This window comes from Miniopterus natalensis, chromosome 11 (assembly GCF_054644295.1).
Source record: "Miniopterus natalensis isolate mMinNat1 chromosome 11, mMinNat1.hap1, whole genome shotgun sequence".
In the NCBI taxonomy this organism is placed as follows: Eukaryota; Metazoa; Chordata; class Mammalia; order Chiroptera; family Miniopteridae; genus Miniopterus; species Miniopterus natalensis.
Genome location: NC_142091.1, coordinates 73,564,752 through 73,578,122, shown reverse-complemented (window position 1 = coordinate 73,578,122; position 13,371 = coordinate 73,564,752). Strand labels below are relative to the sequence as shown.

Here is a 13,371-nt window from a genome sequence, read left to right as displayed (position 1 = left end):
CAGGCACAATATATCAGTTTTTTATTTTATGATTAAGGATTTTTGTGTACTCTTGAAGAAACTAGCCTACCCCAAGGTCATGAAGATATTGTATTTTTTCTTCTAGAAATTAATAGTTTTTTTGTTTTTTGTTTGTTTGTTTTTTAATCCTCACCCAAGGATATTTTTCCATTGGTTTTTTTTAAGGGAGAGAGGAAGGGAGGGGGAGAGACAGAGAGAGAGAAACATCCATGTGAGAGAGACACATCCATTGGTTGCCTCTCGAACATGCCCTGACCAGGGCTGGGGATTGAGCCTGCAACCAAGGTATGTGCCCTTGACTGGAATCTAACCCGAGACCCTTCAGTCCGCAGGCCGACACTCTAATCACTGAGCAAAACTGGCTAGGGCTATGATCCATTTGCAAATAATTTTCTTTTTAAAAAAACAACAACATTGATTTTAGAGAGAGGAAGGGGAGGAAGAGAAAGAGAGAGAGAGAGAGACATTGATGGGTTGCTTCCCATACCTGACAGGGATTTGAACTGGTGACCTTTCAGTGTACGAGGTGATGCTCAACCAACTGAACCACACTGGCCAGGGCTGTCTCATCTGTTTTATGTTCCTTTATTCTTTCTTTCTTACCTTCTGTTAGATTAGTATTTTATATTATTTCATTTTTTTCTTATATTTATTATTTTCATTTCTCTGCATTTAAAGGAGAATCTTAGAGAAGCCAATGCTTACTCTAGAAGGTAAGATCTAATAGTGGACTTTCAGAGTCTGGCACCTAGAAAGGTTGGGGTTACACCTATCAGTATGATAGCCCAGCACATGTTGTGAGCATATAGCATCTCATCTGATAACAGTAATAATAAATAGAAACAACAATAATATAATAGCTAACACTTATATTTGCTCTTTCTATATACCAGGCACTACTCTAAGCATTTTATATATATTAACTAATTTAACCACAAGTATGACCATAGATAAACACTGAAACAGATACTTCCTGTTCCATGCTTTATGTCTCTCAGCCCCTTTCGGTTGTCCAAACTCCTCTCTTGGCTTCTCTGACACCCCAAGGGAAGGCTCTTCCTCTGTCTAATTACCCTACCCCCAGCACACACGGTCTGGCCCATTGGTGCAGTAGGCCCCCGAGTCCCCTGCCTCCTGTCTCCTTCCTGCTGCCTTAATCTCTCTGCTTTGACCCGCATGGCTTGGTAGCTGCCTGAGGAAGATGGAACGTCAAGGATGGACCCCAGCGGCTCCATCCTCCCCCCGCGGCCACAGCTCGCTAGCACAGGCCCCCAAGCCCGCAGTGTGCCTCCTTGGCAGAAAGATGCTCAATAACTATCTGTTAAATGAAGTCGGGAGGAAAGAATAAAGATCGAGTGGTCTTATGATTATATGAACACAGATACCCAAGTGAAGCTATCAGTGCCCAACAGGACTCTCCCACCTTGAGAAAGAAGAGCGCTACTCCAGCCTCCCTCAGTCCCTAACACACCTCCCTCCTCCTCTCCATCGAGCCAACGTGAGTCTGTCCCGGGGAGGAGAGGAGTGACAGTGACAGTGACGGGTCCCTTTCCATCCATAAGGACAAAGGTAAACTCTACTTCCTTAGGCATCCTCCCCAGTCCCCTCGCAGGTGCCACAGAGGCGCCCCACCCTCTCTCTCTCCTCTCTCTCTCTCTCTCCCCCCCCCCCATCTGGCGTCACTGAGCGGCCCCGATGAGGCGGAGGTTGGGAGCGGGTGGCAACCTCTCTTTACCTTGTTCTCCGCCCCAGCCTCTGGATGGTCCACCACGCTCCTCGGCTGCTGCACACCAGGGTTCCGCGGCCGGCCACCGCGGCTTGGTCCCCGGTTACTCGCCACGAGGAACGGGCTAAGCGGGGATCCCGCCAGCTGACCGGGACGGGACACTATTCCCTCGCCGCCTGGGCGTCACCTGCAGTCGGGCGTGGTTCCCACCCCCTGCTCGCAGCCTTGTCTTCGGATTGGGTACCAGGTTTATTGTGGGCGACGCCATTGGCTGCAACGCCCGTCGTTTCATGCGTCCTGGCCCCGGCTCTTCAGGGGACTCGCCGAACTGAGAGGGCGGGGAACTAGCCCCCGCCTGGGTGCGGGGGTCAGGGCTCTGGGCCGCCCGGGTCCCCGCCGCGGCAGCCCCGCCCCAGGCCGCCGCCCCGCGCGCCGCGGGACCTGCGCCCTCCCACAGGCCCGCGCGGCCCGCGCGTGCGCACTAGCCCAGTCTCGCCCCCGCCCCCGCCCCGCCAGGCGGTGGGTGGGCCGGCGGGCCAGTGGGGCTGAGTGGGCGAGGGGGTGGGGGGTGGGGGGTGGGGGGTGGTAATGGGGTGCTGGGGAGGGAGTGACGGACTCGCTCAGGACTATAATGTATGCGGAAAAAGGGTTTCCGTTTGGGTTTCCTCTCTGGGACCCGAGGGAGCGGAGGAGAGAGGCGCACAGGGGGACGAGGGCGCCCGACAACGCCTGCGGCCCGGGCGTCCGCTACCGGGCCGGGGTCCGCGGGTGGCTCCAACTGGAGCCCGAAAGCAGAGTGTCACAGATGCTGCGGCAGAAAATGTGGGTGCCCTGGAACGGGCTCATCGTGATTGGGAAGAGAAAGGAGCTCCTGAGGAGAAACACGCAGAAGCCTAGGCTGTGGAATCCGAAGCCTGAGCCTGAGTACTGGACTCTGGAAGATGTGGAGAAGACGGTCTCGAAAGGGGAGTCGGGCCTGAGTCCGGAACGGAGGAGTGTGCGGTTACCACCGCCCGGTGCAGCTGGTGCATCGCGGGCTTCCGCCGGCCTGGGGCGGGCGATCCCGGAGGAAGGGTGGGGAAAGCCAGAAGTCAGCGGCGGAACAGGGCTTGAATCTGGGAGTACGGGGACTACAGCAGGGTCTAGGAGAGGGCCTAGGAGGGAGTCTGGGTTTAAAGAAAAGTTGGGGTTTACTGAGGTGGAGACCAGTGGAGAAGACATGAGATCCAGAGGAAATGAACTAGGGCAGAATGAGCAGGAGCTGAGCGCAAGTGGAGAAAAACAAGTCAATTGGAGAGAAGGTGAAAAGAAGCTGAGTGGAGAAAAGCTAAAGTCAAGCGCAGAGAGGCTGAGGTCAAGTGGAGAGAAGCTGAGGTGGAGCAGAGAGAGGCTGATCAGAAGAGAGAAGCTGGGGACTAGTGGAGAGAGGCTGAGGTCCAGCGGAGAGAAGCTGATAAGAGAGAAGCTGGGGACTAGTGGAGAGAAGCTGAGGTCAAACGGACAGAGGCTAAGGTCAAGTGGAGAGAAGCTGAGGAGTGGAGAGAAGCTGATAAGAGAGAAGCTGGGGACTAGTGGAGAGAAGCTGAGGTCAAGCGGAGAGAGGCTGAGGTCAAGCGGAGAGAAGCTGAGGTCAAGTGGAGAGAAGCTGAGGTCAAGTGGAGAGAGGCTGAGGTCAAGTGGAGAGAGGCTGAGGTCAAGTGGAGAGAGGCTGAGGTCAAGTGGAGAGAGGCTGATGTTCAGAGGAGAGAAGCTGAGGTCAAGCGGAAAGAAGCTGAGATCAAGCGGAGAGAGGCTGAGGTCAAGTGGAGAGAAGCTAAGGCCAAGTGAAGAGAGGCTGAGGTCAAGCGGAGAGACGCTGAGGTCAAGCAGAGAGACACTGAGGTCGAGTGGAGAGAAGCTGAGTGGAGAGAAGCTAAGGTCAAGCGGAGAGATGCTGAGGTCAAGTGGAGAGAAGCTGAGTGGAGAGAAGCTAAGGTCAAGCGGAGAGACGCTGAGGTCAAGTGGAGAGAAGCTGAGGTTGAGTGAGGGGAGGTTGGGGAGTGAAGAGAAGCTGGGGACTAGAGAGGATTTGAGATCCACTGGAGATAAGCTGCAGTCAAGTGCAGAGAAGCTGGGACTCAGTAGGGAGGAGCTGGGAACTAGTGGAGAGAAGCTGAAGGGTTCAAGAACAGGGAGCATAAATGAAGAGAAAATTGAAAGAGTGGTAAAAGCTGCTAGTGATGAGAGAGTAATAGAAGTTACTTACGCTGGGATGGAAAGTCCTTTTGAAAGGCTGGAAAGGAATGATCAAGAAGTAGAGGACACTGAGGAAGGCGTGGAAGTTGAGATGTCGGGTGGAGTGAGTGATCCTGATGAATCTGTTTCTGCGGAAAAGCACGAGGTTATAGATGAAGGCCCTGGTGAATGAGGCAGACGAAAGATTGAAGCTAAGGGAGGACGGAGAAGCAGAGGAAGTGTTCAAGTCAATAAAGAGAAACTAGAGCCAAGTAGAACACTGTTAACCCTGAAAGGGTAAATATGAGAGAGGAAGGAGAGCAGCTAAGCCTAAGAGAAGACAGTGGGAATGAAGAGCTACTGGGAGTGAAGGCAGAGACCAAGGCCAGAGGAAGCAAAGCGGAGTGATAAGGAGAGAGATGGAAACATTTTGAGGAAAAAGAAAAGATTTGATGTGTCGATAGATAAAGGAAAATTGGATATTAGTTTCTTGGAGAAGAGCTGTAATCAAGGAGCTTGTAGGGAAATGTTTGAGAAATGGATTTAGGACGGGCTAGAAGGATCTGGTTGGCATAGTAAGAATGCATAGTGAGAGAAATGGAAAATCACAGCATGATAAAGGGTGAATAAGGAAGGTTGTGGAAGAAGATGTAGGCCAGGAAAAGCAAAGAAAATTTCTGAAAGAGGATCCTAAAGATGAACAAGGGGCTCTAAAGTGACAAGAGCAAGAGAAGAGATAAGAAAATGAAGAAGTGAAGAAAAAACGTAAGAAGCCAAATCACATAATAGTGATTATGTGTGTTAGGTTTTTTAAAGTCATTTCCTCCACTGTCTCTGTACCTTCCTCTCCCATGTGGCCAATTTTATAAAGGGACAGGCTGCTCACAGGGCCTGTATGTGTAGACCAAGCCCATCCTCATTGATCTCACCTATAATTACTCCCAGAATAATTGCTGGGCTCCACTATTTTAATCACGTCACCATGACCACCATTTCCACAGGTTTCCCTCACCTCCACATCAAATTTGAATTCACTTGATTTGAAATTGTCTGTTATTTGTATTATTGTTGTTTTCATCTTTGATTTTTTTTTTTTTCTAATATATCTTTATTGATTTCAGAGAGAGGAAAGGAGAGGGAGAGAGAGATAGAAACATCAATGATGAGAGAGTTATTGATCGGCTGCCTAGCCCGCAAGCCGGGCATGTGCCCTGACCGGGAATCGAACCCCGATCACCTGGATCCTAGGTCGACGCTCAACTGCTGAGCCATGCCCAGCCGGGCTCATCTTTGATTTTTAATTATTCACATAATCACATGTACTTTTCCCCTGTGTCTGTGTCCTTTGGGATTTTTAAAAAATGTCTTCTACATGCGACCCACTGTCTACTCTTATCCCAGGGAAGAGAAAAGACTCCCCGAGTGCCCACTGTCAAGACATCAATGTCAAGATTTAGGCTCTTATATCCTGTTGTCTCTTGATAGGGATGTAAGAGATGACAAAAAAGCAGTCATGGATAGTTAGGATGAAAGGAATACTTTACCCTTTCCCCTCCATGTACTTTTAAAAATCCATAAAATATCTAAGGAGTAGATACTTCATATCATAACATAGCACAAATATCATAACACAAATTTATAATAGCCTCATGTTTTTTTAATTGTTAAGTTTTCTACGTACCCTTTACTAATTTCCCCGAAAGTCTCCAAAAGATCTGTAAACACTGTCCAATATTTTTGTTCATATAGTCAAATCTAACAGATAATGTATCAATTCCGTTTTCCCACTGGCAATTTTTAGAGTCCTAAATGTCACCACAAGTGTTCTTATATGAGGGAGACAGAAGGAGATCAGACATACACAAAAGAGTAGGAGGCACTGTGACCCCAGAGGCAGAGACACACACAGAAGAGGAGGCATTGTGATCCCAGAAGCAGAAATAGGGGTGATATAGCCACAAGTCTAGGAATGTTGATAGCCACCAGAAGTTGGAAGGGTAAAGAATGGGTCCTTCCACAGAGCCTCTGTGAGAGTGTGACCTCTGCCAATACCTTAATTTTGGATTTCTGGCCACCAGAACTGTGAGAAAATACACTTCTGTTCTTTTAAGCCACCCAGTTGGTGGTAACTTGTTAAGCAGCTCTAGGAAACTAAGATCCTCCCTTTACAGCAGAATTCCTCCAAATAGTTGTCATGCTTACTTTTTCTAAGTATTATTGTCTATTCCTTTTTATCTAACTTTTACATTGACTATTTTATTTTTTATGTTTTTATTGCTTTCAGAGAGAGGAAGGGAGAGGGAAACATCAATGATGAGAGAGGGTCACTGATTGGCTGCCTCCTGCATGCCCCCTGCTGGGGATAGAGCCTGAAACCCCCACATGTGCCTTCACCGAGATCTCCTGAATCTTAGGTCGATGCTCAACCGCTGAGCCACGTGGGCCAGGCAACACTGGACATTTTAATATATACAGAAAAGTTGGAAGATTAGAACAATGAGCAACTAAATATTCTCTACCTAGATTCAACAGTTGATGATAGTTTGCTCTCTTTGCTTTATCTGTTTACTTAAGCACATATCTCCTAATATAGATATTCTCTTACATATCCCTAATACCTAAGTAAATTTAAATTTTTAAAATTTTATATTTCTTAAATTTTAATTTAATAAATTATAATTATGAATAATTCCCTTATATAATCTAATACTCAGTCTATATTCAAATGTTCCTCGCTCTCAAAGCATCTTTTATAACTTTTTTCCTTGGCCCAAGATCCACTCAGGGCTCATTTCTTGAGTATGAGTGTTAACTCTTTTAGTCTACATTAGTCGCCCTCTTATTTTGTTTTAACAACTTTGACTTTTTAAAAATTTCACACCTGTGTTCTTACGTGTGTCCAACATTCTGGGTTTATCTGATTGTGTCCAGACGATGTCATTTGGACATCATTTATCTGTTGTAGTTCCTGTGTCCTGGAAGTTGGGACATGCGCCCTGCTTTCTCTTTCTCTGTAGCACTCATCACCCTCTGACTCAGAGTTTTCCTCCTGTAGCTGTTTATTATCTATCTCTCCTCCTCTAGAATATAAGCTCCATGAAGGAATCAATGTTTGTCTGTTGGATTACCTGGTCTAGTCACTGTCAAACCACTCAGCATGTATTTGTGGTCTGAAACAGTCAATCACATTCAGTGACTTTACCTAGCTCAATACTATTAAACATCTGTTGAGGAATTGCTGTAATAATTTACCCTGTTCTTTAGAATAGCTCACATTTTTTGAAGCCTCAAATGCCTACAGAGTCTTTATTCCATACTTGGGATTTGTCTAGGTATGGAAATTTCCCTCAGCAGTTTGAAGGCGTGCCTTTGTTTTGTCCCTTCAAGCATGGCCATTGAGAGCCCAGATCTATTTGTATGCTTGAGCCATTGCACATGACCAGGCGTCCTGTGTATGTGGCCTGTTTTCTCCTACTTGTCTCCATATTTCTTCTTATTTATTAGAAGTTTATAACTTGTTCTTTCTTCCGTTCTCAAGGAACTCTGATCTCCTACTTGGACAATAAAATAGAGATATTGGGTGTGGGCAGAGATGGAAAGATAAGCTACAGAAACCTCAAGTCTAGTACTGTAGTAGGATATTTTTGACAAATGATAACTAACATTTATTGAATTCTTATAATAACCAGAATAATTTCATAGGCACCATGCTAAGCACTTTACATGTTCTCTATCATTTAAGCTTTCCAACAACTCTGAAGTAGGAACTGTTAGTCTATCAACTCTACCAACTAGAAACTGCAAGGGCCAAGCCCTGAGCCCAAGCAGCCTGACTAGAGCCACGCTGGAAAGCACTATGCGAGATGGCTGCCTCAGTTTTCTAGCCTGCCAAAGCCAGGGCTCTGGTCCTGTCCGGGGGGCGGGGAATGCAGCTGTGCAACAACCCTTCCATTCACCCAGTGAATGCTTATTGAATGAGTGCTTCAGCGGCAAGTTAAGACTATAAATGCCAAAAAAACAGTGATGTTTATTTTCTTTCCCAGATCTCCGCCTTCCTGAGATCATCTACTCTGAGCCTCCTCTGGTGGTCCTCTGAGCACTGAGAAGTTGTTGCCTCTCTCAGAAGAGGCCTGCACAGACATGAGGTCAAGACGGACAGTTTTCGGTTGTGTGGGTCTCTCAGATTGCACTGCACAGTATAAAAATTAGGGACCAAGTAATCAGACTTTTTCTTTGGCTGGATTACATTTTCTCTTGGGATATCAGACGCATTCCACTGAAGCCACAGAAAGAAAAGTGAAGATCAAGATGCTGTGAAAAGAGGCAGCCACTGTGTAAGTACAGATATTTTCAACCACCTAGGTAGCTAGAACCTCATAATCTCTTTTTTACTAAAATTAACCAAAATGCACACATTTCAGGGAATTGAGGGGCTCCTGAGCGATTTTATGTATTTTTGTTATGCTCTTTTTTCCTTGCATATTCCCTAAAATTCCTATTTCTTGCAATAGGATATGTTTGAAGGGGCATTATTGTTCAGCTTTTGTTCAAATACCCTCTTAGTCTGTCCCATTCATTCATTCATTCATTCATTCAGCAAACACTGAATGTGCATACTATGTGCCGGTTGGGATGCAACCAAGGTGTAGGGCCAGATCCTTGCCCTAGGCCTCCTTTCTCATGTTGAGACAGACGTCTCAACCAGAAGATGACCATGCATTGTGAGATGGATTAGCAGGGAGCTAAGTGTGATGGGATCCACAGAGAAGGGAGAGCCAGACGACAGGGGGGCTGGTTAGGGAGGTGATCAGGGAAGGCTTCATGGTGGAGATGACCATTTTGGGACTGACTTAAAAGGGTGAGAAGGTGTCAACATTGGGTGAGAAGAAGATAAATAAACATTCTAAGGAGAAAGAATAGTTCTGTCAAGGTGCAGTGACCAGGAACTGTATGGCTCATTCAGGAAAAGGCAAGAACTAAGTTTGGTGTGGGTGGAGCAAAGAGACTATTATAGAGACTGGTAGGATGTAAACTTGGGCAGAGCATAGGGACAGCCTTGAATACAGGATTGAGGAAGTTAGCCTTTGTTCTGTAGGTGACAGGGAGAATGAGCCCATCAGATCTTTGCTTTATATAATTCGCTGAGACATCTGAATCAACTGGGCGCAGCGTGGGAGTGGGTCAGAGTGGGGCACTGAGTGGTGCTCTTTCCAGCACAGAGTAGGTGCTCAGTAAAGCAGGAGGTACAATTATTATATCATAATGAATAGTTCAGGGTAGAGAAGATGAGGCTAAGAAATACTAAGGTTATGAAATGGGGATGAAAATAAGAGGATAGATTGGAGAAGGTTTTAGATATCCTGTTTAGCAGGATCTCCTGATTGTGACTAGATGGTGAGAAGGGAGGCACCAAGCTTACAGATAACAGTAGTTAATCTGTATCATCAACCTTACTCTGTATTTAGGTGCTTTGCATGCTATATCTCATTTAATTCCATAATAGCCCTGTGAGAGGGGTTGTATTATTATCTGAATTTTATAGGTGAGTAAGTTGGAGCCCAGAGTAGTCAATCAAAGTGATAAGGCAGGTATATTGTGGTACTAGTCTGGATATGAATACAAGGGATTCAGCACCCTTAGCTACTACTTAGCTTCAACAGCTGCCTGGATTTCAGTGCCAGGTGACTGGGAGGTGAAGTGACCACCCTAAGAAGCAGTTAATGAATGGTAAATTCAGGCCTGGAACCCACTGGAAGCACCTCCTGCTTTCCAGAGCTCATACACAGGCTGCCCAGGTGCCACAGAAACATCGATGTAAGAGAGAAACATCGATCGGCTGCCTCCTACACACCCCCTTATTGGGGATCGAGCCCACAACCTGCGCATGTGTCCTGACTGGGACACATCCAGTAACCTTTTGGTGCCTGCGATGACACTCAACTAACTGAGCCACACCAGCTAGGGCTTTTTTTCCTTTTTAAATCAAAGTTGACATTTAATTTTATTTTATATTAGTTTTAGGTGTACATGGCCCATAGAATATTTTAAACAGTTTTTAGAACTAATTGCTAACATTAAAAAATCTAGAGGAAGATTAAAGATGGCGGAGGACTAAGTGGGAGCTACACTGACACTCTTCTGGGACCAAACTGGAATTACAACTAAAATATAGAAAAACCATCCTGAATAATCAACTGCTACTGAAGATGAGCTGGAGAGCACCCTCATAACCAAGGAGGAAAAGTGGAGACCACATAGAGATGGGTAGGAAGTACGGAGGCTCGAGAGGGCTGGCTGAGCTCCCACAGGCAGCAACTAAAGGTCCAGAGGGATATCTCAGCTGTGGGGGGCTCCTGCTGAGGACTTTGGGACCTAAACCCCAGGCTGGGCTTCCCAGCCAAGAGCATTAGAACTGAGAAAGGTGCCCACATAGCATCTGGCTGTGAAAAGTAAGTAAGGGTTAGAAAACTTGTTTGAAGAAATAATGGCAGGAAACTTCCCTAACCTGGTCAAGGAAAAAGTCACACAAGTTCAGGAGGCACAGAAAATCCCAAGCAAGAAGAATCCAAAGAGGCACATGCCCAGGCACATCATAATTAAAATGCCAAAAATTCAAGACAAAGAGAGAATATTAAAGGCAGCAAGAGAAAAACAATCTGTTACCTACAAAGGAGCTCCCATAAGGCTGTCACCTGACTTCGCATCAGAAACTCTATAGGCCAGAAGGGAATGGCATGAAGTATTCAGGGTAATGCCAAACAAGGATCTGAAACCAAGACTACTCTATCCAGCAAGGCTATCATTCAAAATGGTGAAATAAAGAGCTTCCCAGACAAAAAAAAAAAAAAAAGGCTAAAGGAGTTTATCACCACCAAACGAGCATTGCAAAGAAATATTAAAGGGACTGCTGTAATAATAAGAAGAAATAGAGAAACATAGGCATAAAGAATTAAAATGGCAATAAATAAGGACCTATCAATAACAACCTTAAGGACTTTAAAGGAGAGATCAACAGCAATACAGTCATAGTCATGGACTTTAACACCCCACTGACTTCACTGGATAGATCTTCCAGACAAAAAGTCAACACAGAAACAGTGACTCTAAATGGCACACTAGATCAGATAGATTTAATTGATATTTACAGAACATTTCACCCCAAAGCTGCAAAATATACATTCCTCTCAAGGGCACATGGGTTATGCTCAAAGACAGACCACGTATTAGGACACAAAACAAATCTCTACAAGTTCAAGAAGATTGAAATCATATCAAGCATCTCAGATCACAAGAGCATGAAATTAGAAATCAACTACAGTAAAAACACTCAAAAACATTCAAACACATGGAGGCTAACTAGCATGTTATTAAACAATGAATGGGTTACCAATAAGATCAAGAGAGAAATCAAAAACTTCCTGGAAACAAATGAAAATGAACACACAACAACCCCAAATCTATGGGACACAGTGAAAACAGTCCTAAGAGGGAAGTTCATAGCACTGCAGGCCTACCTCAAAAAGCAAGAAAAATTTTTAGTTAACTATCTAACCCTACAACTTAAAGAATTAGAAAGCTCCTCTGTGAAGCTGTCCGGACCAGGGCTTTTGTTTGCTGGGAGTTTTTTTTATTGCTGCTTCAATTTCATCAGTTGTTATTAGCCTATTCAGGTTTTCTGATTCTTCCTGATTCAGTTTTACATGATCTCACTCATATGTGGAATCTAATAAACAAAATAGACTGAGAAACAAAATAGATCCAGAGAAACAGAAGCATGGAACAGACTGAGGGATCTCAGAGGGAAGGCGGGGGTGGGGGAAGGATAGGGAGAGGTTAATCAGAAAACTTATATGCATATAGCATAACCCCTGGACACAGACAATAGTGTGCTGAAGGCCTGGAGTGAGGGGATGGATACAGGGTGGAGGGGATCAATGGGGAAAGGGGGGGATATCTGTAATACTTTCAACAATAAAGATAAAATTTAAAAAGTTTTTTTAAAAAAATATATTCACATGAAAACCTGGGTTTCTGGCTTTCTAGAAAAGTGAGAAGATCTGGCCAAACCAGGCCCATATGCAACCCTTGCTGCCTGTCTGCATTCCCTTCAGCAGAGACCTGTGCTCCTAGTTGGCCAGAGCCTGACAGCCTGCCCAGGGGTCCCTGCCCACCTCCACAGGGGCCTGAGTTTGCATCTCTTAATGACAAGCTGGTCCAGTTTGATGCCAGGCTGTGCTTGTGCATTTAATCTTGTGTCAAGCCCAGGTCTCCACTGACAGCTAAATACTCTCTTTGTGAACTTTAGGGAATGCAGTATAAGATAAAAACAAGTTTTGTTTGTTTGTTTCTAAATGCTGTGGGAATTGAGAAAAACTAAATACCTACCCATGCTTGAGTGCTCACAGGGAGGAGGCTTATGTGTACTGTAGTGCAGGACAAAGGTGAATGGTCATAGTTCCTGAAACCAGCACCAGCCCATTAATATGAATTATCAATCCTTTCACGGAAAATGGCAAAAGTAGTGTCAGCTGTGCAAACCATGCTGTGATTTTTTTTCTGTTTAATTTGTTTTGTAATAAGCAATTTGCTTGAATTTTGAGCTGTATACTTTGGGCAAATTATAAGGAAGCTTTTGGGGAAAATATGTATGTGTGTGTGTGTGTGTGTGCGCGCGCGCGTGTGTGTTTGTGTGTACCATAGCTTATATAGCTTGAAATTTTCTGCAGAAATTCAGTTTTCAGAACATTTTTAAAAGTTTTATGATTTATTAAGTGTTGAAAACCTGTTTCTGTGCCATTAAGTTAAAATGTGAGGCACAGAATGGCAAACAGGTATTTGTCCATATTAAATATTTTGCTATATTTAGCATGTAGCAGTCCCTCATAAGTGGCAGTGTCAAGCTAGACAAATGATGGGAATTATGCTTGTGTGACTTTGTCTGCAATTTGTAAATCACACTTAGAGACACAGATTCAAACAAGTGTAAGAAACAGAGCTGACTCCAGACCTGGGTTCTTGTGTGACACCAGTTTTCCCTCATGCCTGCCCCCCTGAATTAGGAACTAGAGGAAGGTGGCTGCTGCTGCTGGGCACAAATGTCTTACAGGCCACTGGGCACTATTACGGAATGGCCACTGGGTCTCAGAGGTTCGTTGTTCATCTTGCAAGGGTGTTCATCCTGTCCGATCACGCTGACCCAACTCTCAAGAGGCCAGCCCTGCCAGCTTTCCCCTGGGAGTTAGAAATAGTTGTACGAGGTTTGCATTGCAGATCGGTTTGGTCCTGGAGCCATTTCTACATAGAATACAGGGCTTGCGAGGCCACACTCTGCTGCTCCTTGGACTCTGACCCTTGCCCAGCACATTCTCCTTCCTCCTTCCTCTCCTCCTTAGACTCCCCACCCCCGATGT

At 45.4% G+C, this 13,371-nt stretch overlaps 1 protein-coding gene across 1 annotated transcript; it reads left to right on the top strand.

The window, feature by feature from the left end:
- The first annotated feature begins 2,359 nt into the window (after nucleotides 1-2,359).
- Nucleotides 2,360-4,154, top strand: LOC107533543 (uncharacterized). Its single transcript, XM_087822303.1, has 4 exons — nucleotides 2,360-3,001; nucleotides 3,149-3,238; nucleotides 3,284-3,376; nucleotides 3,788-4,154. Exons 1-4 carry the CDS (start codon nucleotides 2,379-2,381, stop codon nucleotides 4,152-4,154), a joined length of 1,173 nt encoding a protein of 390 aa, XP_087678429.1. The 5' UTR covers nucleotides 2,360-2,378.
- The last annotated feature ends 9,217 nt before the right edge of the window (nucleotides 4,155-13,371 follow it).

Coding starts and splice junctions, on each gene's coding strand:
- LOC107533543 (XM_087822303.1), top strand. CDS start 2,379: ATGTATGCGGAAAAAGGGTTTCCGTTTGGGTTTCCTCTCTGGGACCCG. Junction 3,002..3,148: donor AATGAACTAGGGCAGAATGA/GCAGGAGCTGAG, acceptor GCTGATCAGAAG/AGAGAAGCTGGGGACTAGTG. Junction 3,377..3,787: donor TCAAGCGGAGAGAAGCTGAG/GTCAAGTGGAGA, acceptor GAGGTTGGGGAG/TGAAGAGAAGCTGGGGACTA.